Here is a 25,010-nt window from a genome sequence, read left to right as displayed (position 1 = left end):
CGTTGCAAGGCAGAGCATCTGGACATGGCTTTCAGGTGGGCCATGGGAGAGGCAGGGGTCCTGGGCCCTGGCTTCTTAAAGTACGGTCTGGGGACCCGCAGCATGAGCATCACCAGTCCGCTTGTTAGAAAGGATTTCAGGCCCCACCTCAAATCCACTGAAGCAGAATTTGCTTCGTAACAAGTTTCCCGGGTGACTTGCGTGCACATTTGAGAAGTACTAGTTGAAACTACAGGTGTGGGTCCCTGGCCCAAACCTGTCTCTCACCCTGGGCACTGCCTTTCCAGAGGCTTAGAAAAGCGGGGGGGGGGGGGGGGCGCCTGGGTGGCTCGGTCGGTTAAGCGTCCGTCCGACTTCGGCTCAGGTCATGATCTCCCGGTTCCTGAGTTCGAGCCCCGCGTCGGGCTCTGTGCTGACGGCTCAGAGCCTGGAGCCTGTTTCAGATTCTGTGTCTCCCTCTCTCTCTGCCCCTCCCCTGTTCATGCTCTGTCTCTCTCTGTCTCAAAAATAAACGTTAAAAAAAAATTAAAAAAAAAAAAAAAAGAAAAGCGGGGGGTTTGTCCTGCCCAGTGTTCTCTTCTCCTTTGGCCCTAAACGGTAAGCGCGGAGGCCTCTGGGAGCAAGCTGGAGAGACCTCGACCGTGTGTGGTAATGACAAAGGCAAATATGGATCGAATCCCTAGGGTCCCAAGTGCCCTTCCTACAGCATATTGAAGTGTCCTTGTATTCCTGGAAGGCAAGTGTAATTATCCCCATTTTACCCGTGATAGAAGCCAAGCACTGAGACGTTAAAAAGAAAAACAAAAACAAAAAAACAAACACCCTTCCCGAAGATGTAACTCTTGTGTAGCAGAACTGGAATTTAAAGCCAGTGCGTTTTGTAGAACAAGCAGACAGCCATTTACAGAAGTCTGTAAGTAATAACGACATGATCGTCACTGACCTACACTGAGCCCCTGCTGGACCAGGGGCTTCTCTGAGTACCTTACACGGATCCGGTTATTTAACTCTGATGGCGAAACCCTACGAGGGGAGCACCAGTGCTATTGGCCCCATTTTACAGATGAGGAAATGGAAACCCAGAGAGGCTCAGTATTTGTACAGAGTCTGGAAAGATACGCATCCAACTGAGGTCAGTGGCTGCCTCTGAGGAGGGAGGTCGGGGATTGAAGGGGGAACTTTTTCTCTTTACTTGAACCCTTCAGCTTTATTTAGAACTGGGTAATCCATTCACAATACGCACACAGGGACGGAGGCAGGAGTTAGAGGGAAAGGGCTGGGAGGCAGGGAGGGAGAGAAAGCAAACGCAAGGTGAGGTGTTCCTGAGCTGACCACAGCTCCATAAGCTGACTCACAGGACCGTCCCTGGGGAGCTAGGCTTCTCTGAATAGTTCCATCCTGGGAAGAAGGAGGAGTAATTTATCTGCTGGCTCCCTCCTGTCTCATCTTCCATTATTCAACATTTGTCCTGTAGATGATAATTTCCGTGTTTCGTTACTCAGCCTTTCCGGGCAGGCCTGGGGGAAGCCAGTGGGGACACAGTCTGCTGGCTCTGGGTGCTAGAGCTGCCCGTGGCTCCCAGCATGGTGGGCGCCATGAAGACCGACCAAGCCAAAGCCCGGCCCTGGCCCTGGCCCCAGCGAGAGGGTGGGGAGCCTGGTGCGGTGTTAGAAATGAGGGCAGTGCCCAGGTATCTAGAGCCGTGGACACGAAAGAGCCGGGTCCACGCGAGGCAGGAAGGTGGGGCCTAGAGGTGGGAGGGTGGGGGACGCAGGCAAGGCTGGGTGGGGATTGATGGCACAAAACGGGGTGTGGGGTGCCCATACTACTTCTGAAATGTGTCGAGACTTTGTGGCCTAGGACACGGTTAACTTTGTGTAAATGCGCTTGAGAAGGATGTTTATTTTCTAAGGTTGAGTGGTAGGTTCTACCCTTGTCTGTGAAGCCTGCTAATCGGATTATTTCATCTTCTATGCTGATACTGTGCCCGCCTGACCCATCAATAATTGAGAGAAGTATACTGCAGGCTTCCTCTGCGATGGTGCATTTATCGACCTTTCTTTGGAGTTGTATCACTTTTGGGGCTATTTTTATTCTGTTTATATAACCAAAAAAAAATCTATTTGCTGAGAAACATTTCAAACGTACAGAAAAGTAGAATAGTAAGTATCACTTTGATTTCACTCGATGACGTTTTGTCATAACTGTGTCAACTGTTACTTTTCCCCCAAAGTAAATGACAACTTCATGTTATTTTATCTTCTGCATGCGTGTCTACACATGAAGAATGTTTTTGTAAAGTATAATGTCATTGTCACACATAACGAACAATCCCTTCCTGTCCTCTAATCCCCGGATCCTATTGACGTTGCCCCAGTTACCCCTTTGCACAAATGTCCTTTGCTGCTGGTTGTTACGCCTCTTAAGAGCCTTTCGTGACATTGTCTTATTGAAGAGATTGGGCCACCTGTGTGGTAGAATGTCCCTCCTTCTGGGTTTGTCTTCGAGCTTGCAAGTGGTATCATTTGTTCTTCCAACTTTTATATTTCCTAGAAGCTGGAAATTAGATGTGAAGGTGTAGGTTAAGCATTTTTGATAAGATGCCTTTAGGTGATGCCACCTGCATAATTCATGCTCCTATTGGGAGGCGCATAATAGCTGGTTATTCCGCTGGGCGGTGTGATGGCAGCCTGATTCCTTGATTTAAAAAAAATTTTTGTTCATTTATTTTTGAGAGAGAGAGAGAATGTGAGCGGGGGGAGGGACAGAGAGTGAGGGAGATACAGAATCCAAAGCACACTCTAGGCTCTGAGCTGTCAGCACAGAGCCTGACGTGGGGCTTGAACTCCTGGACCGCGAGATCATGACCTGACCCCAAGTCGGATGTTTAACCGACTGAGCCACCCAGGAGCCCCTCCTTAATTTTTAAAGTTAGGTTTTCCTCTTGAGATCAGCAAGGCATCTGTGGGGTGACACTTGGGCGTTAAGCAAATATCCAGGTCTCCATAAACCTTTCATTTAATGGGTTTCGCCTCCACTGAGGATTCTTGCCTGAGTCCATTATTTCATTAGAAGTTGCAAATTTTCTATCATTCACTTATATTGATAAGCTACATTTTTCTGTAAAGAGCTTCCCCTCGCCACCTTGAGCCACCATGCTACCTGAAGGTAGATATCTTCTTTCTAAAGTACATACTTGAATTTACCCAAAGGATGCAAAAACACGAATTCAAAGGGATACATGCATCCCAATGTTTATAGCAATGTTGTTGACAATAGCCAAATTATGGCGACAGCCCATGGCTCCATCTACTGATGAATGGGTAAAGAAGATGGGGTGTGTGTGTGTGTGTGTATATGTGTGTGTATATATATATACACAATAGGATATTATTCAGCCATCAAAACGAGTGAAACCTTGTTATTTGCAATGATGTGGAGCTAGAGAGTATTATGCTAAGGGAAATAAATTACAGAAAGACAAATATGATTTCACTTCTAATGTGGGAAACAAAATTTTTTTAAGAGCGCGAGCACGAGCAGGAGGGGGCGGTGGGAGAGAGAGGGGATCTTAAGCAGGCTCCACACTATGGGCACAGAGACTGATATGGGGCTGACCCTGGGATCCTGACCTGAGCCGAAATGAAAAGTTGAATGCTCAACCACCCAGGCACCCCTCGTATGTACTAAGAAACAAAACAAATGAGCGGGGCGGGGGGAGAGGGAGAGACAAACCAAGAAACAGTCTCTTAACCATATAGAACAAAACCGATGGTTACCAGAGCTGTGGGGGGGGGGGGGGGGGGCTGGGTGCAGTAGGTGGTGGGGGTTAAGGAGGGCACTTGCAATGAGCGCCAGGTATTGTATGGAAGTGTTGAATCGCTACATTGTACACCTGAAACTAATACACACGGGATGTTAACTACCTGGAATTTAAATGAAAACTTAGAGTACATACTTTAGATTTTCCTTCAGAGAAGGCCTGTCGGGGGCAAACTCGCGGTTGTCATTTTCCTGAACATGTCTTTATTCTTGAAGGATAGTTTTGTAGGGTTCACCATTCTCGACGGACCTCTACTGTCTTGGCATACTGGAGACAGAATCTTCTCTTACGGCCGTGGGGGAAGTCTGCGGGCAGTCTAACTGGCGTCTTTATGGTGCTATAGACAGTCTGGCCTGTTTCCCTGGCTGCTCTAAAGAGTTTCTGTTCATCTTTGGTGTTTTGAAGTTTCACTACCCTCACTAGGTGAGGGTTTATTGGCATGTTTCTACCTTGTATGTGTATACGCTATGGTAGCTAATGGGGTAAATGTAGATTCACACCTTTTATTGGGTTCTGGACAGTCTCCGCTATTATCTCTTTAGATATTATTTCTCTTTAATACTTACATTCTCTGCCTCTGAGGGTTTAGCTGGATACGTTAGACTTTATTATTCTAGCCTCCACTGTCCCTAGCCTTGTTTTTGTATACATGTATATTTTATCTCCTTATCTCTTTCTGCAACAACCTTAGTGACTTCAATCTACCTTCCAGAGTCTTTGTCTCCATCTTAAACGCTATTTACCCCCAACATTCTGTTTTTCATTTTAATAATTATAGTTCTTCTTTCTAAGGGCTCCATTTAGTTCTTCTTCAAATCTGCTTGTCACATTTGCTTGATTATTAAAATACCTACTTTCTTTTTTTTTTAACAGGAAGTAAGTGTTGGTGAGGATGTGGAGAAATTGGAACCTTGTGCACGGTGGGTGGGAACGTAAAATGGTGTGATCCTTAGGGAAAGCAATGAATGATTAAAAGCCGATACCATATGATCCAGCAATTCTGCTTCTGGGTGTACACCCAAGGAATCGAAAGCAGGATCTTGAGACACGCATACACCCATGTTTAGCCCAGCTTATTCACAGTAGCCAAGAGGTAGATGCAACCCAGATGTTCGTCAATAAATGGATGGAGGAACAGAATGTGGTATAAATAATGGCATATTATTGACCCTTAAAAAGGAAGGAAAATCTGGGGCGTCTGGGTGGCTCAGTCGGTTGAGCGTCCGACTTCGGCTCAGGTCATGATCTTCCGGCTCACGGGTTCGAGCCCTGCATCTGGCTCTGCGCTGACAGCTCAAGAGCCTGGAGCCTGCTTCAGATGATTTGTCTCCTCCTCTCTCTGCCCCTCCCCTGCTCATGCTCTCTCTCTCTCTGTCTCTCAATAAACAAACATTAAAAAATTTTTTTTAAATAAAAAAAAATTTTTTAAAAAGAAGGAAAATCTGATACATGGCTATAACCATGGGTAAACCTCAAAGACCGTGTGCTAGCTGAAATGAGCCAGGCTCAAAAAGGCAAATACTATATAATTTCACTTACATGAGGGACCTAGGGTCGCCAAATTTATAGAGACAGAAGGTAGGAGGGTGGCTTCCGGTATCTGGGGGGAGGAAAAGACCGGGAGTTATTGTTTAAGGAGATATGGAGTTCTGGAAGGGAAAAACAGTTCTGGAGATGGACGGGATTGATGGCCACACAACAGTGCGAATGGACTTAAAATCATTGAACCATATCCTTAAAACGTGGTTAAGATGGTAAATTTTATGTATGTTTTAAAAGTGTTTAAAAAATATTTTAAAATGTGGAAAAGTGCCCTTTTTTTAAATTTTTTTTCAACGTTTATTTATTTATTTAAAAATTTTTTTTTCAACGTTTATTTATTTTTGGGACAGAGAGAGACAGAGCACGAATGGGAGAGGGGCAGAGAGAGAGGGAGACACAGAATCGGAAACAGGCTCCAGGCTCCGAGCCATCAGCCCAGAGCCTGACGCGGGGCTCGAACTCACGGACCGCGAGATCGTGACCTGGCTGAAGTCGGAGGCTCCACTGCCTGAGCCGCCCAGGTACCCTATGGGTTTTTTATTATGATCTGATAATGCGAACATGTAAAGTGCTTGGTTTTCTGATGATTTGTTGTTTTTGATGATTCCCACCGTGGGGTTAAAAAAAATTTTTTTTTTAATGTGTATTTTTGAGAGAGAGAGACAGAGCACGAGTCGGGGAGTTGCTCTGAGCTGTCAGCACAGAGCCTGATGCAGGGCTCGACCTTGAGGAACGGTGAGATCTTGACCTAGGCTGCAGACCGATGGAGCCACCCGGGCGTCCCTCATGGGGTTTTCTTTTTGATAAATCTTGGCTGATCGTTGATTCTGAGCACTGGCTCTGGGTTTTGAGTTCTCGACTCAACTTTCATATAGGTCTTGGTCTCCAGGACAACCCAAGATTTTAGTTAGCTCTTGCTCCCAATCTCTACCTTCGTTTCAGCTCGTGATTCTGATACTTTTGTTTATTTATTTATGTATTTATTTGCCTTTGAAGATTTTTATTATTCCTGAGAGCCTAGTAAAGCATCAACAAGTGTATTTATCTACAATCCGACCGAGAGGGTCCTCAGAACGCCTGGGCCTCCACACAGTGGCCCGAGAAGTCCATGGGGCTTAGTTCTGTGACCATTTGAGTGCTTATGGTCATGCTTATGTCCCCAGAAACCCACTTGGGGACCATCTCAGACTTTGCAGGTGATAAATGTCTTTTCTTTAAAGGAAGCAAGCAACCACGCCCTGGGCTCTCCAGGCAGGACTCAGAGGTGCAGTACCTCTTTGCAGCCACTGGGGGAGCCATGATTGACTTCAGCCTCGAATGCCTCAATTACCTCCCTCCCAAATCCTAGGTGTTCTCTCTGGCCCACGGCTGGTAGGGCAGGCAGGAGAACCGGGAGGAGGGCAGTGGGAGACGGCCTTGTGTGGGAAGGAGCCGTGCTCACCCTGGCTCCCCCAGTCCGCAAGTTCACTGTTGCCCTCGCTCAGCAGCTCCAGTCTTGGGTCTCCTTTCTCCTTCTTTGAGAATCACTGGGCTCCCCAGGACCTTTCCCTGCCCAGGCCCAAGGAAGATGCAGTAGGGGTGCAGTAGTCCTCGCTCAGTTCTTACCACGCAGCCCGGTCAGCCTGTGTCAAAGGCTTCGCAGGCCTTTTGAATAACAGCAGCCACGGGGCTGACAATGACAACAGTAACATTAGTTGTGTTAACAGCAGGACAGTGCATCCTACATGACGTTTGGTTTCTTGCTCTGAGTGTGCTTGGGGATGGGTGGAGGAGGGGAGGGCTGGCTCAGACCTCTCCTCCTTCCGCTCCAGCCCTTGGTGATCTGGGTTCTCACCAGAGAGCCTACTTCCGTTCAGTAGAGGAGGAAAATTTCTTGGCTTGGCAATGCCTTCTGAGACCTTGGCGGGAAGGCTGGCCTGTTCAGTCTTTCTCCTTGGGGTGCCTGGAGCCCCAGGGGTGGCCGGGCTGGGGCTGCTGTCTTTCTTCTGGGGGCCTGTGGCCTGTGAGGTCTTTGACAGGAATGGAGGCCCTTTGCTGCACCAAGAAATGCTGGGGCTGTGGGCAGAGAGGTGCGCCCGAGGGGGCTCTTGCTCCGTCTGACTTCTGGGGGATCCCCAGGGAGGCAGGACACGGGGGAAGGAGCTCCCAGCAGTACGGAGGGGCGGAAGCATCATAGTGTAGACTGCAACAAAAGACCAACAGAGAGGCAGGTGATTTGAAACTGGACAAGGTGGTGACGTGTGCAAAAATAGCCTGCCTTTTCTGAAGCGCTTTGCTCCTCTCTCTATTTTCGAGGAAAGTTTCTTAAGCCTTTGCACCCTCCTTCTCAACAGAATCTGTTCTCTGGAAACTCGCTGATAGTCGCATTCTGCCAGGGAATAGAGAGTGATAAAGCTGGGTGTGTTCCGTACCCTAAGCCATTTGCACTGAAGGGGAATCTCTGATCCTAGGGACTTTCAGTTCTTCACGGTGGAATCTCAGGCTGTCACTGGTAGGGAAAATTACTTAGGATGCAAGGCGTTATCTCGGAGCCATTTGAATCAAACCTGAGGATGGTTTGATACCTTGAGGGTAGAGGAAGGGAAGGAGGACACGACAGGGAGGCTCACCTTCCGGACACTGTAGATCCAGTCGAGATAACTTGTGACCTTGGTGTATACTCCCGGGGTACTCGGACCTCCACAGCCATGGCCCCAGCTCACGATGCCCACCACTTGCCACAGGTCAGAGTGATACATCAGGGGCCCGCCGCTGTCACCCTGTGAGACACCAGAACAGGGGCTGCTGGAGAGGGCAGGCAGGGGTGGGGTGGAAGGGTGGGCTTCTCTTTCCCGCTCTCCACCCCCACCCCCTGGCCTTGACCCATCTATTCTCTGCTTCCCAGTGCTCTGTGCTGTTCTGCCCTCACTGACTTTGCTCATGCTGTTCCTGCAGCCTGGAATGGCCTTCCAGTTGGGGCAAAAGGGTCTGTTTGTGGTCCAGTAAGTTGTCGGCTGCTGTTAGCCTTCTCGCAGGCATTCACGACACACACTAGCAAACTGAAGGCTCTAAGGGGTTCTGCGGTGAGAAGCCTGATTATCTTTGCTTAACCTAGCGTTTCCCAAATTTATTTAGCTACTCTTGGGGTGCCTGCTGTGTGGCACCTACTGTTCTAGACAACTGGGATTCGATCAATGAAAAGAACAAAGATCCCTGTCCTTGGGGAGCTTAGAGTCAAGCGGAGAAGAGAGAGAGAGAGAGAGAGAAAACACAACAAAACAGATTATGAGCATGGCAGTGAAAAGTGTGCTTATTTGGGTGTCTGTCCCAGCTCCTAGAGCCCCCGAGACTTCCTTCCCCCAAAAACACCATAGCCTGACTGCTCCTTCCCCCACCACTGTGAGCTCCCTGAGGGAAGAAGACGCTGTCCCCCAAACCTATTTACCTGGCATTCAAGAGATGACCAAGAGATCCCTCTTGAGTGGAGGAATTGAATGACCGAGAATGGGGGCGGAAATAGGGCGAGGGGCTTTAATGCAAATGGATCGGGAGATCCTCTGGGAACATGTATTCAGGGACCCATCGGTGGGGTCGGTGGGGGGAGTTGCGCCAGGGCTTATCCAGCATCAGATGGTTTTCTCTAGGGTAGTTAAGCATCTTGACGGTTCTAGAGAACATAGACCCGGTGTTCCTGCCCTCGAGTGACAGGAAGTAAGATGAAGGGAAGTAAGAGCAGGTGAGGCGGGTAACGCCATCTTTGTATGCGAAATACACATTGGAAATCTTTCTGCTTGTTTCCATCCTCCCATCCTTGCCTTCTCTCTGTCCCCCTTCCTCGCACATTGAGTGCCCACCGCACGCAAGGCCTCAGGCGGGGCAGTCCGCCTCTGGACTTTGTCTCTCCAAGACTAACATCCCATCCAAGGAACTCCCTCGGGATCCCACCTGGCAGGTGTCCACGCCGCCCTCCAGGATGCCCGCGCACAGCATCTTCTCGGTCACCTCCCCCTGGTAGGCGTCCTCTGCGTTGCACCGAGCGTGGTCAATTACCTGCACTGACGCCTGCAGCAACGTGTCAGACATCTTTCCTAGGAAGTTGAAAACACACTCACGTTCCCATTTTTGCCTTCTACCCCCAGCCCAGGACAATTCTCTGGGTTGCCTGGCACCTTGGTGCCTGGGCTTCCAGGATGATTTTTCTGAAGCACGGCGCTCCTTCCCATCACTTCCAAGAGCTGCTCCCTCAGCCCTGTGGTCCCGAGCCCAGGACTCACCTCCATCCTGCTCCGTAAAGCCCCATCCAATGACCCAGAGTGGGGTGGCTGGAGGGAGCTCCTCATCAAAGAAGGGAAGGCAGATGGGCCTGACTGTGCCTGCCAGGAGCAGAGAAAGAGGGGGAGAGCCTGGTGGCTAAGCCCTCTGAAAAGGTTGACAGCAGGGTTTCTAGGACATATGTTCCAGAGGACGTTAACAAAAATGGCACGAGAAAAAAAGTTCTGTGGTCAAATAAGTTGAGGAGATAGGGGTTAGACATAATAAAGCAAATTAAATATTAAAAAAAAAACATATCTTTAATACACTAGTATGGCCCAAGAAGAGAGCTCTACTATAAAAACGTTTCCCAAACTTACTTGGGGCATAGAGCCCTCTTTTCTCCCAAGGGACGAGTGTCCTGTGGGAATGACATTTAGAAGTGCTGATATAAATACTGTGCAAGCATGAGTCATCTACCAAGCTGTTCAAAGATTCCACGGGCTGCCCTAAAGGTAATGAGCTCCCCATCCCTGGGGGAGACCAGATGGGCACAACCCCTTGGCAGAGAGATCGTGCGGGCTCTTGGCATTGGTTGGGGTGGCGGATGGACTAGATGATCTGTTAGGTCCCTCACGACTCCGAGATCGGATGAATCTACGGTTCCCACTTGAGGTGCTGCACATGGAGAAAACAGACCCCAAAAGAACCCAGCAGGAGCTGACGGCTTGAGGGGGCCTCAGGGCATCACTGACGTTAGGCTGGTATATTCACGGGAAACAAATGCGCAGCTGAGGTCTTGAGAGGACAAGTGAGGTGCCGAGGCCACTTGGTGAACGAGTGGCAGGATGGGAGAATAACCTGCCCTACGGGGGGGGGGGGGGTCTGTTCCCAGATGCCGCCTCTCACCGGAGAACGTGAGCGGGAATTGCAGCTTCACGAGGGCAATGTCCTTCTCTTTGGGGTACGTGGTGTTGAGCTCGATGACGAAGATGTCGGCCACAGGCAGGGATGGGAAGTTGCCCAGTTTGTCCGAGCCAGCCCTCACCTTCCAGTTGGGTACATCGAGATGCTTCCTAGGGGCAGAGACGGCAGGGTTCAGGCCTGCGCTGCGCAGCCTCTGCCAAAAGCTGGGTCCTCAGGGCCCTGGAGGCTGGGGTGCTGCATGTCCCTGCTTTAGGAGACAATGATGGTGTCGGCAGGGGTGGCAGAGAAGGAGCGGGTCTGAGGAATCGCCTACCAAAGGCCCAATTCTAAAAGGGGATTTGATCCTTTCCCCTCGTGAAATCTCTCCAAGGAAGCTTCTAACTGGAGGCCTGGGGAAGAACTGCTCCCTGTGCCTGAGCTCTGGGGTCCTGGCGCTCTCTCCCACGACGCTTTCTACGGTCTGTGTTACTCACGTGGTACTTGTCAGTTGCGTTACGTACTTGGCTTTCTTCCTGCTGACTCCGGACACTCCTGCCCGCTGAGTGTGTGTGTGGGGGGGGTGGTTTGCAAGCAAGAACTTGGAGTTCATCAGATCCCAGAAAAGGTTAAGAATCACCGGCCTACCCTGTGAGTTCCTCTAAGGCACCGATGGGGTCTAACACACATGGGCCCATAATATAGTACTCATCATTTGACGTTGAGTGGAAGGAAGGAAGGAAAGGAAATAAGTGAAGAGGGCCTGGGAGTAGTCCTTCCCCAGAGGTATGGGCAGGGCTCTGCTAACCTGTAAGGGAAGGTGAGGGCATCGAAACACAGGCTGGGAGACAGGGGACCCAGGCACTCCGGCCCCTCCAAGGCCTCCTTGCAGTGTGGGCCTCACCTGAAGCAGTGGGCTGCGGTGAGGATCCAATGGGGGTCCAGGATGCTTCCTCCACAGATGTGTTGTTTGTTGTACTGGATGCTGACCTGCCAAGGCCAAGAATCCACAGAGGCCGCCTCCCCGCCCACCACCCGAGGGGACTTCAGGCTCTCCCCGCAGGCTGGAGGCAGGAGGAAGGAGGGAGAGATCAGAAGTCAGGCTCTGGAGGGGATGGCCTCCCCCTGGAGCCCAGAGTCTGTCCCCTTAGAACAGGGCCCTGATGATGGGGGCCTGGAGGGGTGGGGAGGACCAGGCCAGTTTTGAGCTATTCGTAGGAAGGCTGTGAGAACCTCCAGACCATAGACTTCCCCCCCACCATCTCCCCCCTCCTTTGTTCAGCTTTGGGTGTGTTGAAGAGTTTCTATCGTGGGTGTGTCCATTGTGCTGGGAATTCACGACCTTCCAACCAAACAGGGATGCAGAATTAGGAAAGTCCTGCCCAGGTGGAGTGTCCCCAGCCGTTGCTGCTGAGTGTAGGCAAACAGATGCCCACGAACCGTCCTGGGAGAGTGGGAAGGAAGTTCCAAGCACTGGATCTTCCTATCTTAAACTCCCCGCTCCCGAAGTCCCTTCCCCCCCCACGCTGTGTGAGTCTCCCAGTTTGACACCTTTCTTTCCCATGCTACCGTCCTTGGCTTTTCCATCGTGCCCCCTCAAGCTCTTGGAAAAGCCTCCGTTCCCGCTTCCCTGACCTGCTCTCCGCCTCTCCAGTCCTGGAGGTCACTGCCACAGCCGTGCTTCTCAGAGGAAAAGAAAAAGCCTGCTATACTTTCGGGACCTGGGCTAGCCAGGGGCTTTACGGACACCTCTTATTCCAAACTCTGCTTCTCTCTGAGTCACCTCACCTCCTCAGAGCCCCGAGGTATCTCTCTTTTGAGGGTAGAGTTTAAAGTCCCTCCTCCGGCAGCTGCCTGCTATCCTTCTATCAGGTTTCTGTCTAGCCGAATTGATCTGCTTATAGCTCCCTAGAGAGTCATTCTGTTTTTGCTCAAGGAAGCCCCTGTCCCTGAGATGCTGTCCTCTTTGCTGTTTATCTAAACCATTGATTCATTCGGCAAATTTGTATTGAGTGCCTACTGTGTTCAAGGATGCAGGGAAGAGAGCAGAGGACCAGACAGACCAACAGATGTGGTCTCTCCCTTCTGGGAGCCTACAGCTCAAGGTTCGGCCTGGGCACCACCTCCAGGCCACCCAACCCCCTGGGGATTTTTCTTGGCTTGGAATTTCCACAGCCTGTCTTGGGCATCGGCCAGACGTTCATTTTGGCTGTGCTTCAGTCTTCCCAGTGAGACTCAAGGGAGGGTCTGTGACTTAAACCTCTTTGTGACTTCAGTGCCATTCAGCGCAGACCTCAGATGACGTGACGGTTCGGTCATTGGCTAGCCACCACGCGTCAGCCCACCCACGCCAGGGATCGTGGGTGTCACATAACAACAAAAAGTCTTAACACCCAATGGGGAAGCATGTATACTGCTCGACTGCAAAAGCAGTGATGATGACCTCGTTCTACTCAGCCCGTCCAGTTTCTGGCCATCCTTCCAGGCTCTGCTCGGGTCTACCATGAGGCTGATTGGGTGAGCTGGACCACAGCGCTTGTTTTCTCTTCTGATCTCCTCTGTAAGAGCAGGGAGTCTCCCAGGATCCCCTTGGGCCGTTGGACGAAAGGTCTTCTTGGGAAGTGGGACCTCACAGAGGTCAAATGCATTACTCAAGGTCACGCTGGAAGCCAGTGGGTCTCCTGGCCTCCGCGAAGCGCTCTCTGTGGCATGTCGGCTGTGGCCACTACTCAGCTGGGGGCCACACGTGTAGCCTTGCCTCTCGCTCTCTGCTCAGACATAAGCTCCTGAGGAGAGTGGCCATTTCTTTTACTTGTCGGGTATTTTCTATTGCTCAGCAGCATCTGACTGTGCTAGACATAGTCTAACTGTTCGGTGTATTTTTGCTAGACTGGATGCGGATAATTTGATCTTGGATAACGGGGCAGACTGTGACCCAGTGACTGGGGAGGGAGCCTGGGGCGGCCCCGTTCCGTCCTTTCCAGTTTTCTGTTCCCTGCTGGCTCTCTGCTTAGGTTGTAGGGATGTGTGTGGATGGTGTGGAAGAGTACTTAATGGCACCCACTTGAAGGAGCGTTGACCTACAAGCCCAAGGCCCAAAGAAGGAAGTTTGGGACGAAGCGGAGAGAAACTTAGTCTGGGAGATCTAAGAGTGAGGCTGAATGTCTCCCTGCTCATTGCTGGCCCAGGGCCCAAACCCTCAGAGATGGGGCGTACTCACCAAGACAGTGCAAGGAGACCAGGGAGCCTGAGAGACAGGGCCTGGAAGGGACAGACAGGGCCTTGTGGTTTCTGTCACTCCCTTGGATGGGAGGCGAGGGCTCGGGTCCCCTGACACTGTTGACCCCAGCCCCCTCCCGACAGTTGGGAAATCTGGAACCCACATACTGGGGGACTGCATGGAGGTGGCTTGACCACTTAGTACAGTTCTGCCTGTGTCCGAGCCCATCCTGAGCTCTCGGCAGCCTGGAGTGGAAGAGGAGAGCCTGGGACAGTGTCTGTTGTACTGTGGGCTTTCCAAATGGACCAAAAAAAGGGTGGGGGGAGGGGATTTCAATGGAATTAGAGGCAAAGGATCATTCTGCCACCATCTTGGTCCTTTTTAAGAGTCACTCTTTGATGAATAAGCAGCCCTCAGCAGCATCCTTGAACGCTAAGAAGCTCGCGTCCTCTCTGAGGCTCTCTGCTGCATTGTGACAATTTTTATCTAGCTGCTGGGCTCTAATGCAGGGCAGTGAGGCATAGGAACAGGCCACTGCCGAAGGCCATGCGGTCTTTTCTCTGGAGAGCTGGGAGTATGGAGAGGTCTTCCCCTGGCCTGGGTGAGTGGCTGGGAAGGACAAAGTGGCCTTCGGAGTCTTGCCTATTGGGTTTAATCGGGAATATAAAGCAGTAGGAAAAATTTTGGTTTTAGCCACCGACATGTGGACTGCACTCTTTGTCCTGCTCTCTATTATATATATAAAAAAGGGAGTCAACCCAGAAAACCTCTCAGAAATCTGGTAATCTGATTCCCTAGCCCTTTCTGTCTAACCATCTGCATGGCCTGGAGTTCGTCCCGTTGTCTGGCTTACATCCCCCTTTGCTGCACCTGCTCAGGGGAGTCTGGCTGCCTCCCTGATGGCAGCCTCTGTTACCAGAGCCTCTTGTGGGCCAGAAGGCGTTTTCTCACTTACCCACTTAGGTTTCGCACCTGAAGCTCCTGGCTGTTCTCTGTGATTCCGACAACATCCAGATCTTGGTCTGGGCCAATCCCCACAGCTTTGAAGGAGGGTTTGCTGTTCATGTCGGAAGGGAGAGAGATGTGAGGTGGGGTGGGAGATTAGAAGGTGCTGGGAGCGGCCCCCACTCCCAGGAGACGGGGGTGGTAAAGAACACATCCCAGGACACTGCTCTGGGCACAGCGTGGATGTGGTCTTGCTTCTCCAGTAGCAAGGCAAGTGGGGGAGGGGGAGAGGGAGAGAGAGAGAGAGAGAGAGAGAGAGACAATATGAATATCCCAAGCAGGTTCTGCACTGTCAGGGCAGAGCCTGATGCGGGGCTTAAAACTCACGAACCGTGAGATCATGACCTAAGCCGAAATCAAGAGTTGGACGTGCTTAACTGACTGAGCCACCCAGGTGCCCTGGTGCTGGGTTTAAGAGCCCTGGAGATGGAGGTTCTTGTCCTGGCTCTGAGACTGGCTTGATGGGTCACCTGGACAGGTCACACACACCCTTCTCCGGGTTTCCTTAAGCCTCAGTTTCTCCCTCTGTAAAATGATAGGTGGACCTGATGATCTCCAGAGCCCCTCCCACTTTGAACCATCTAGGGTCTTATGGTCCTGAGATGAGAAGGCCTTCCTGTCTAGGCGGAGGAAGGAAAGTAGAGAGATCTAGACCCAGAAGGAGGGACGGGGGTGGAAATGGACAGTCCCAGGACAGTTGACCTCTGTTCACCACTTACATCCTAACGAATGACCGGCCAGCTTTGATTTTGTAGAAGTCAAGAGCCGGCTGGTTTGGTGCATTAGTGAACTCTGGAAGGACAGAAACTCCAGGAACCTATTACCTTAAGGAGCCCCGGAGACACCTTGGTTGCATAACCCAGCCGCAGCAGCCTTTGCAGGGCTGGGCGCTCCCGCTGCTGACGCCGCAGTGGGCTGGGCTGCAGGGGGGAGGAGGGGCTGGCTGCCGGGGAGGCTGGGCTGGGTGGCTGCTGGAGGAGCCCAGGGAAGAGCAGGGGCAGGGCGTGCCTTTCCAGCTCGCCTCAGAACCGAAGGAGGCAGAGGTGTCCTGTCCGGGGCTGTGCACTGTGGCCAGCGGGGAGCCGCAAAAACCTGGTAACTAGGAAGCAGAGGGGGCGAAACGATCTGATGGATCAGTGACGCTGCCTGGAGCGTTTATTGTAAGAAGGACCTCGAGGCTGCTTTAAGGGTCGACAGGAGAGGGTTCTGTGATTGATTGATGATGTCTGCCTGGCATTTCTCATTTTTGCCTCCACTCTGGGTCCAGTTTCTTAGAATCCTTGGGGCTTGCCAGGGAGCAGGTGCCCCACTCTGCAGCCGAGTAAACGGGTTCTTTTCCCTCCTCTCTGGTTAGGCTCTCTGATCAGTGGCCTCCCCTCTCCTCCCTTTACAGGTAAAACCTTGGGAGAGGAGAGAATGACCCAAGCTAGAAACAGAGATGCTGCTAGAACTCGGGATGCCCAGGAGTTCAGGGGTCTTGGGCATAAACTCCAGGCCTCTCCTACCCAAGCAAGTTACTGATTTTCGCCAAACCTATTTCTAAAATAGATACAATAAAAACGACCTTTTTGCTTTTGCCAGGATCAAACGAATATAAACTCATCATGCAGATTCCCTTGTTATGATTACGTAACTCTTCATCCACCGAAGGTTTGAAATTGCTTTTGAGATTTGCTGAGAGAGCTGGGGTTGCTGATGGGGCTCAATGAAATCAGGATCATTTAAACGAGATTTTAATTGATGGGACATTGAATAAGTAAATGATATTCTGGGACAGGGTGGCCTCCTGCAGAGCCAAGAAGGAGCAAAGCTGGCAAGGAGCCAGAACTGTGCGTTGGGGGTCATGGTGAGGCTTACTTTCTCTCGCTGCACCTCACAGGCATCCTGTGAAGTTGCTGGTACTTTCTCCAATTGACTCTTGGGGAAACTGAGGCTTATGAGATTGAACTTCATGTTGTTGTATGTGAAAGTGCTCAGATTCAAGACTGGTTCTGTCTGACTCCAGTATCTATATTTTTGGGAAAGGAGGAGGCAGGGAGGAGGTCCTAAGGGTGAGGGGACAGCCTCTGGAGGCTTGGGCTGGGTACCTGTCATAGCCCATCTGCCCACAGGCTATCTTGGCCAGAGCTTCTGTGAAGTTGTCGAAACAGGCAGAGACCCAGCTTCTTGTGGCCGGGTCTAGCACCTGCAGAGTGGATCGGTCCCTGGAGAGGCGGACTGAGAAGGCAAGAAATTGGGTCAGCTGCATGTGGCGGGGGCCCGTCTGGCCCATCTCCCTCAGAAGTCATCATGAGACCAGCACACACTCCCTACACCCAGACCCTGGAGCATCATAGAACCCCGACCCTTTCAGCCCCAAGGGAACTTCTTCCATTTGGCTTTGCCCGATTGAGCCTCGTTTTGATGGTAGCTAGGGTGACCCGATGTCCTGGGAACAACCTCCATGTTGACCTATTGTCCTGGGACAATTACTAATAACTTTTCCTTTTGCTCTTATAGGTATCCGTTTTGGTGATAGGTTGTGGCTCTCCGCATGGTTACACACAGCTTGCCCAGCCTAGGGAACTTCTCAGTGAGGAACCTAGCTCCTTTTTCCACGTGAGGTCAGAGGGAGGGGTTGAGAGGGAAGTACTATTGGCAGCAGAATGGCAGGTGCCCATATGCATTTGACTTCTGGTTAAAAAATAAAAATAAGAAAGGATATATGCAAGAAGTCCCTTCGTCCTGCCCCTCAAAAGCCCCAACACCCATCTCCTGGGCTATCCTTTCTCTCCAGAGCCCAAGTACTAGACGGATGATGCCGGGCTGGCCCCATCCAAGAAAGAATAGGAGTTTTTGTTTGAAACCTCCCCTATTCCTTTGAAGGACCTCTGTCCTTGCTGCATAGCATCCTTGTTGCTCAGTCTTGTTGCGTAGCATGTTACAGTGAGCACTTACCTAACGGATAGAGGAATCAATAGCTAGTCAATGGCTATGGCTATTGACCTTACTTTCCTAGTCCCCTTTCTGGTCTCCTGTAGAGAGGAGGAAACTCCCCAGGGTCATCCAATCCAGCCCCCTGCCTCAGTTCCACCCCGGTGCAGCAGAATGGGACAGACTGTGTTGCCATTTCCTGTCCCCTCTGGTCCCCCACTTGTTATCAGATAGTCACTGAGTCTTTGCTGCATGGTAAGTACTAGGATCTAGTTGGCGAGACCTGGTCCTGTTCTTGAGAACCTTACAATAAGGATGGGAACTGACCAGTTGGCAGATGCTATGCTGTGGACCAAGGGGGCCTGAGCTGCTTTCCTGCTGTGCCCGCGCCCCTGGACTCACCTGTCACCGGGGACCCATCGGGGAAGTTCTTGACACAGAGCTGCTCATCCTCCCCTGAGGCACAGTCCTGCTGGCCGTCACACACCTGCTTCCTCGGGATGAAGTGGAGAGGCTGCCCGCACAGGAAGTAGTATTTGTCCAGAATCACCTTGACTGGAAGGCAGGGGCAGGGAGGGGGCTGTGAGGGCTGACAGTCAAGCAGGCAGCCGGGGGGGGCGGGAGAGGCTGTGTGTCCCCTAAAAATATGCTGGGCTCTAAGGCCGATGAGGGTTCCAGACCCAATTATTCCACTTGCTAGTCCGTGTACTTGGTCCTGAGCCTCAGTTTCCTTAGATGTCAAGTAACATCCGTCCTGTACCTGCGAGATGGGTGAGGAGTTCAGCGAGAGAATGTGTGGGAGAAATTTAGAAACAGCCCCCACTGGCCTCCTGCCCTCCGGTGCTGGTAACGAAAAGACAGCACTGGGCCTGCCCCCTCCTGTGTGACCTTAGACCCATCAATTCCCCTCCTGGGGCCTCGTCGCCTCATCTGAGCTGAGGTTGTCGATGGCATTTGGCAAGCTGGTGGTTGTGAGTGTCTTGTAACTGTTAAGTGCAGTTCTAGAACTGCGTGTTTTTATCTGGGACTGAAGGACCCAGGAAGAGGCTGGTGTTTTGTCGGGTCTTCTGCCCGCTGCTTTCGAATTCGGCGGCTCCTTTGCTGTCTCGGGCTGATGGGAATGAGTCTCGCGTTTGTAACTCTTCAGGGAACAGATACCTCAACACATTTCTAGGTCTCCTGGTAGGAAGAGAGCCTGTCGCCTAGCTGAACCCTCCTCTGGCCCGAAGCTCCCCCCTGCAGTCCACCATCACTCCTGGCTTGGCCCCACAAGTGGCGGTCATCGGTCTGACCATGGCCTTGCTTGTCACTGCTGAGAGCTTTCCCTGCACTGCCTCATGTAATCCTGACAAGTTCGGAGGCAGGTGCCGTGAGGAACTCACGTTGTAAGGGACGACACTGATCCATCAGCTGATGAATAGATAAAGAAGATGAGGTTTATATATACAATGGAATACTACTCGGCGATGAGAAAGAATGAAATCCTGCCATTTGCAACCACGTGGATGGAACTGGAGGGTATTATGCTAAGTGGAAAGAGTCAGAGAAAGACAGATATCATCTGATTTCACTCATGTGGAACTTGAGAAACTTAACAGAAGATCATGGGGCAAGGGAAGGGGGAAAAATAGAGGGAGGGAGGCAACCCATAAGAGACTCCTGAATGCAGAGAACAAACTGAGGGCGGAGGAGGGGTAATGGGTGATGGGCATTGAGGAGGGCACTTGTTGGGATGAGCACTGGGTGTTGTATGTAAGCGATGAATCACGGGAATCTACCCCCCTCCCCCAAACCAAGAGCTCACTGTATACACTATGTTAGCTAACTTGACGATAAACTTAACAACATAAGTGAGGACGCCGAGGTGTGGAGAGTTAGGGTTGATTTCCCAAGGCCACACAGCACTTAGGTGAGAGCCGGGATCCCAGCCAGGGTCGAACTCCAAAGCTCGCTCTCTCTCTGCCTCTCCACACCTTTCCTGAGGGTTTTCGCGATGAGATCCACCGGCCTTGATGGCTCTGGTGCGAGTGAGCAAGGGAGAAGCAAGCTGAGTATTTCCTAGACCTTCAGACCTTCAGACTTGGGTTCATGGTCCGGAGCCAGGGTAAGGCAGGATCACTCCAGCCTCCTGGGATAAAGCCAGGACACCATGCCGCAGTCGAGACCCCGGAAACCAAGACGTTGAGGGAGCCTAGCCTGGGACGGAGGCTCAGGTTACCTCCTCTGGTTGCAGAACCTGGGGGCCCAGGGCATGGACGCCCCACAGGGCCTTGTGGGATGGGGAGACCCCCGTTCTTACTCTGGCCCCACTGCCTGCCTGGCGTCCCCTGGAGGAATTTGGCTCCTTTGTCCCTCTCCAGTGTGGCAGGACGTGTGTGCAGAGAAAGCAAGCTTTCCTTCTTACTAGTCTCCATAGAACAGACTTAGGACCACAGCAAGTCTGCTGCTGCTGCTGAAAACCCATTGCCAGGGCCCCCCGTGCCCTGCTCCCCACCCTGAGTGTGAGTATGGGGAAGTGAAGGCAAAGACAGTCACAGGAGTGGGAGCTGCGAGGAGGGACTGCGGGCATCACAGGTCATTCGGGTCACTCTGTCACAGAGTGCCTGGGGGAGATCACATGGGGTCTAGGCACTGGCCGAGAGGAAGACAGCGCTAAAGGCAGGGATGGTGTGCTGTCTGCCCCGGGGGGCGGGGTGGGGGGGGTGGCTTCCCCAGGGTCTTTTCTCAGTGTCTCTATCTCACAAGCCAGGGGGCTCTCTGCTGCTCTAGCCAGTAGGGCTGCTCAGGGCTCTGCAGACCGCCCCCTCCCTCACCGGCCCGGCCAGCGGCCTGCGTGGGTTTGTAACATGTGCTGCTGTGTTTTCCCCATGGCAGAGATCATCTGGGGGTAGGTGGGGGCTGAGCTCACCTCCCTCTCCCACTCCCTTCAGCGCAGGGGTGGATGCAAAGCACACAAGCTTTATGCAGATCCCCTGTCTGTGACTGCTGGCTGGAAGGGTGGAGGGTGGGACTGTGCTCAGAGAGGCGGGTGGGGGCGGCCACTTACTGAGGACAGCCGTGATGATGATGGTCGCCAGGCTCAGCAGTGCTGCGATGATGGGGACTCCCACCTTTTTGAAGGTCTCCAGGGGAGTGCGGGGTTTGTGCAGAGGGGTGACATCTGTGAGACGGAAAGAGCCTACGGTCAGCACTTGAAGACTGCCCCTGCCAAGGCCCATAGCCTCCCTGCCCTGTGGCCCTGGTGCTGAGCCCCAGGATGCTTTGGGGACGGTTTTGCTTCGCACTGGGGGTTTCTTCCTGCAGACTGGGCTTAGCTTCAGTGGCACAGGGTCACTCCCCCTCCTTCACTTACCCAGGCTTAGCCATCTTTCACCTGCGCCCTTCAAATGAGCCTCCAGACCACGATGCCCTTCCCTTGTCTTGACTTAGTCTCTTCTGGGGTGTTTCACCCTGTCCCGTCTGCCCCGTGCCTGCCCCAGGAGAGGCAAGTACTCACTTTCCTATCCTCGATCCTCTTTTCTGACTTCTCTTTTGATGAAACTAGAAGCTTGCGGAGGGCAGGGACCTGAAGCTCTTAATGAATACTTGTGAATGAATGTGTCCTCGTGGCCTCCATCTCCAACTCAACAAACCAGTGAGTCCCTAGAACGGTCCTTGTCTTTAAGGCGATGGAGGTTTGGGGGAAGAAGCAAACAAGGACGTAGTTGCCGCTAACCCCAGCTATCATCAGAGCTCTTAAATGGGTCTCTGTAGGTGGAGATGGGTGGGTGGGGGGCTAGACCAGCTGGACAAAGGCCCGGGGGTGGGCCTCCGTGAGCTCCCCATGTGCCTGGGATGTGACGGGGGCAAACGCATGTTGTGGAGGCAGGACTGGCCTCGTCACTTTGTAGAGCGTCTTGAATACCACGCCAGGAGTTTGGATTTTATGCTGAAGGCAGTGTGGAGCTAGGGGAAGCTTTTGAGCAGCAGAGAAACACGATCCCACTAACGCTTAGAAAGATGAAGAAGAGTTGGAGTTAGGAGATGGGCCAGACGGGCCCCCGCCACATGCAGCTGACCCGGAGTTAGGTAGGAGCCTGGAGATGCCTAAAACGGAAGTCATAATGACTGTCCATTTCATATCGTTATCCAAGGCGGTGGTGCGGGGGCAAAGATTTGAAAAAGTTAAATTCTCAGGAAGTTTCCCAGAGCGATTGGTTCTCTGACACCCCCTCATCTTGCAGGCAATAAGCTGGAGGAGGTGCCTCGGGACTTCTCCTCCGGGGCGAGCTAGGACAGGAAGTGTGGCAACCCTGAGAATCCCTGGAAAACAATAGGTCAGCTCTCTGCCCCTCACCTCCCCATGGCTTGTTCTCTCATCTTCTTCCAGTTATCCTTCAAGTGTCACCTTCCACGTGAGACCTTCTTGACCTCCCGTTTTCAAAGGTAATTCTCCAACTGCCTGTCCTCCTCCCCTATTTTTTTTAAACACCTATCAGCTCTAACACACTCTATAACTCTACAACTCTAACACACTCTGAAGTGAAGGCTCCACGAAGAGAGGGGTCTTTGTCTTTTTTGTTCACTGCTGAGTCCCTGGTGCCTCAACAGGTATTTGCTGAGAGAATACATGAATTGTTCTTGGCTTGATCTTGTAAGTATATCCTTTCCGTCTTTCTTACGGGTCTTGTTTTCTGGCTTGAACGATGGCTAGTTCTAGGTCTGTCTTGCTCTCTTTCCTCAGCTTTTCATAAGCAGAGAATGGCGCCCAGCCAGAGACTGGGAGCCCAGTAAGTGCTGACATCATTGAATCTGCTCAAAGGGAAAGCACAGAAAACTTTGTGTTTCCTCCAAAGGGAGAGTTTAAACCTTAGACGCAGAGCTCAGGCCCTGGGGGGTGTGGGCTGGTATTGCCTGTTATCCCCAGGAGCTCGCATGAAGGAGGCTATCAATCTCTCTCTCTTTTTTTTTTTTTAAATTTTTTTTTCAACGTTTATTTATTTTTGGGACAGAGAGAGACAGAGCATGAACGGGGGAGGGGCAGAGAGAGAGAGGGAGACACAGAATCAGAAACAGGCTCCAGGCTCCGAGCCATCAGCCCAGAGCCCGACGCAGGGCTCGAACTCCCGGACCGCGAGATAGTGACCTGACTGAAGTTGGACGCTTAACCGACTGCGCCACCCAGGCGCCCCTCTCTCTCTTTTTATTTAATGTTTATTTATTTGAGAGAGACAGATGAGTGGGGAAGGGGCAGAAAGAGAGGGAGACACAGGATCCGAAGCCGGCTCCAGGTTCCGAGCTGTCAGCACAGAGCCTGACGCGGGGCTCGAACTCACTGACTGTGAGATCATGGCCTGAGCCAAAGTCAGTTGCTCAACTGACTGAGCCACCCGGGTGCCCCAAGTGGAGGAGGCTATCAATCTTAGCAGATATTGTTTTAGAGTCCCAGTGGTCAGTGTGCAGAACTGTCCTCTTTCCTGTGGCTGTGGATATGGTGACATTTTGCTCATCCATTCATGCATGATTTCTTTACTGAGCACCTACCACTGGGGACACGAGGTGGGCTTGTTTTCTCAGAGGTGAATCATCTATGGGGAGCCCTTCGATGAGTTCCCGTGTCCAGGTCCTTCTGTCTCTGCCTCCCTGAGGTTCTCGGAGAGCATCACCAGGACGGGTAGAGTTTTCCTGGTTTGCGTTTCATACTTAAGGCTAACAAAGCCACCGTGAGCTATGAAGAGCCTCCCCGCCTGCCACTGTTCCTTCCTCCAGCCTGCCCTGCACACTGCTGCCAGATAGAGCCCCCCCAAATATCGTTGCCCTGTCATTTCCCTGCTTGAGAACCCTCCACGGCTTCTGTCTCTAGACCACACTCTTTGCCGGACTTTGAAAGCCAGTGTGATTTGGCCTCCCTCTCTTCATCACGTGGACTCCGCACTGCCCATCCTCGCCAGCCCCCGGCGCCACGCAGGCGACTCATGCCCTGGTCATTCTTCCCTCTGAACCTTTGCACCTGTTCTTTCCTCTTCCCCTGAAACCCCCATCATTTCCTTCTGATCCTTTACTCCCGTGGGGACTTCGTCAAAGCTCGCCCGACCCACGACGCTATGGTCTCTGATCACTTGGCACTAATCTCTCGCTCTCGAGCTCCCTTCACACGGACGTTGGTGGCAAATTTAACTTGTTTTCTGGTTTGGCAGTTCTCGGGCTTTCTCAGCTGGCGGAGCGCTTGGATGTCTGGTGTTCTCTGGGGACACTGTGGTGTTTTGCTATATCCGGTTCCAAAGTAGGTACCATCTTACTTGTGGGAGATTGTGTGGTTTCCGATCATTATTAACTTGGGACCCCGAAATTGTTGAAGGAAGTGGGATCAGTTAATTCCTTGTTGATCTGCCATATTAATTTGTTCTTTGCTCCCTTGTTTCGCTGATACAGCGGGCTATCAGGAGTAGCTCTCAATGGTTTGAGAAAATGGAATGGGAGGGGAAAAAGCCCCCTAAATTTGGGAACACTTCATCTCTTAAATTATTCAGGCAAACACTATACTTTTCTAGTCTAGCAGGGAAAATAGCTTTGTCCAGCTTGTTCCGTGGCAGCATGGTCAGACTGTAAACTTCACGAGGGCAGGGACTTGGCTGTCTTATCTCCTGCTTTAGTCTAGCACCTAGCCCAGAGCCTGGCATATGGCAGGCACCCACAGTGCCGTTGAATGAATAAGAAAAGCAGAAACTGAACGAATGAGTTGGAGAAGAACTGCTTTTGGGGGTTTAGGTTTGTCGGTCCTATTTCTCCTATTTGCTTCCTACTTCTAGAATTATCCTGGACCTTAGAGTTGCTTCATACTTTTTTGTTGAATGATGAATGGGTGGGTGGATGGATATCTTCCATGCCATTTAGCCGTTGGCGGTGGCAGTGAGGGCCATGCAAGAGGGGTTTAGTACCTAACTGGTAACTGATTGAAACTTGGAGGCTGAGGTGATCAAGGGAAAGCCGGACCTGAGCTTACCGAAGCTGTTCAGGGGTTGATCACTGCCAGGATCCTGTAATTGAAGGAAAAACAGTCAGTGAGTTGAGTGAGGGAACCTGTCAAGCCGGGGCTAAGAGCCCAGGGGAGGCTCTTGGTTCTTATCTCCATCCCCTTTTTCCTGTTGAATCTAAGTGGGGAGGGCTCTGTGGGCTCTGTGATACCTAATTGGTTCAAAAAATAAAATTCAGTTAGGCATCTATATTACCTGGTACAACTCGCTTACTAATTGTAGCAACTAGTTGGCAACTGTAGAAGTGACTGGCCGTTGGGTTGTGGTATTGCTGAGTCTCTGAGGACGATTCTCTGCTCTGCTGTTTTGGTCAACCATTTGTCTACTTCAGTCGATGTTGTAGTTCTATAAATACTTGGAC

The 25,010-nt window shown here is 51.7% G+C and overlaps 1 protein-coding gene across 1 annotated transcript in view; it reads right to left on the bottom strand.

Moving 5' to 3' along the window:
- Nucleotides 1–7,386: 7,386 nt before the first annotated feature.
- TMPRSS4 (transmembrane serine protease 4) overlaps nt 7,387–25,010 on the bottom strand; it is a 41,009-nt gene continuing 23,385 nt past the window's right edge. The window contains exons 5-16 of the mRNA XM_032595057.1: nt 24,619–24,652; nt 20,683–20,796; nt 18,039–18,191; nt 16,811–16,940; nt 14,674–14,775; nt 13,719–13,759; nt 11,403–11,562; nt 10,505–10,671; nt 9,619–9,717; nt 9,290–9,432; nt 7,975–8,124; nt 7,387–7,547 (exon numbers count right to left, since the gene is read on the bottom strand). Of these exons, the coding sequence (XP_032450948.1) occupies nt 7,536–7,547; nt 7,975–8,124; nt 9,290–9,432; nt 9,619–9,717; nt 10,505–10,671; nt 11,403–11,562; nt 13,719–13,759; nt 14,674–14,775; nt 16,811–16,940; nt 18,039–18,191; nt 20,683–20,796; nt 24,619–24,652 (1,305 nt within the window). The 3' untranslated portion in view covers nt 7,387–7,535. The remainder of the gene's footprint in view (nt 7,548–7,974; nt 8,125–9,289; nt 9,433–9,618; nt 9,718–10,504; nt 10,672–11,402; nt 11,563–13,718; nt 13,760–14,673; nt 14,776–16,810; nt 16,941–18,038; nt 18,192–20,682; nt 20,797–24,618; nt 24,653–25,010) is intronic.

This window comes from Lynx canadensis, chromosome D1 (assembly GCF_007474595.2).
Source record: "Lynx canadensis isolate LIC74 chromosome D1, mLynCan4.pri.v2, whole genome shotgun sequence".
NCBI classification, from domain to species: domain Eukaryota; kingdom Metazoa; phylum Chordata; class Mammalia; order Carnivora; family Felidae; genus Lynx; species Lynx canadensis.
This window is presented reverse-complemented; position numbering and strand designations above follow the sequence as displayed.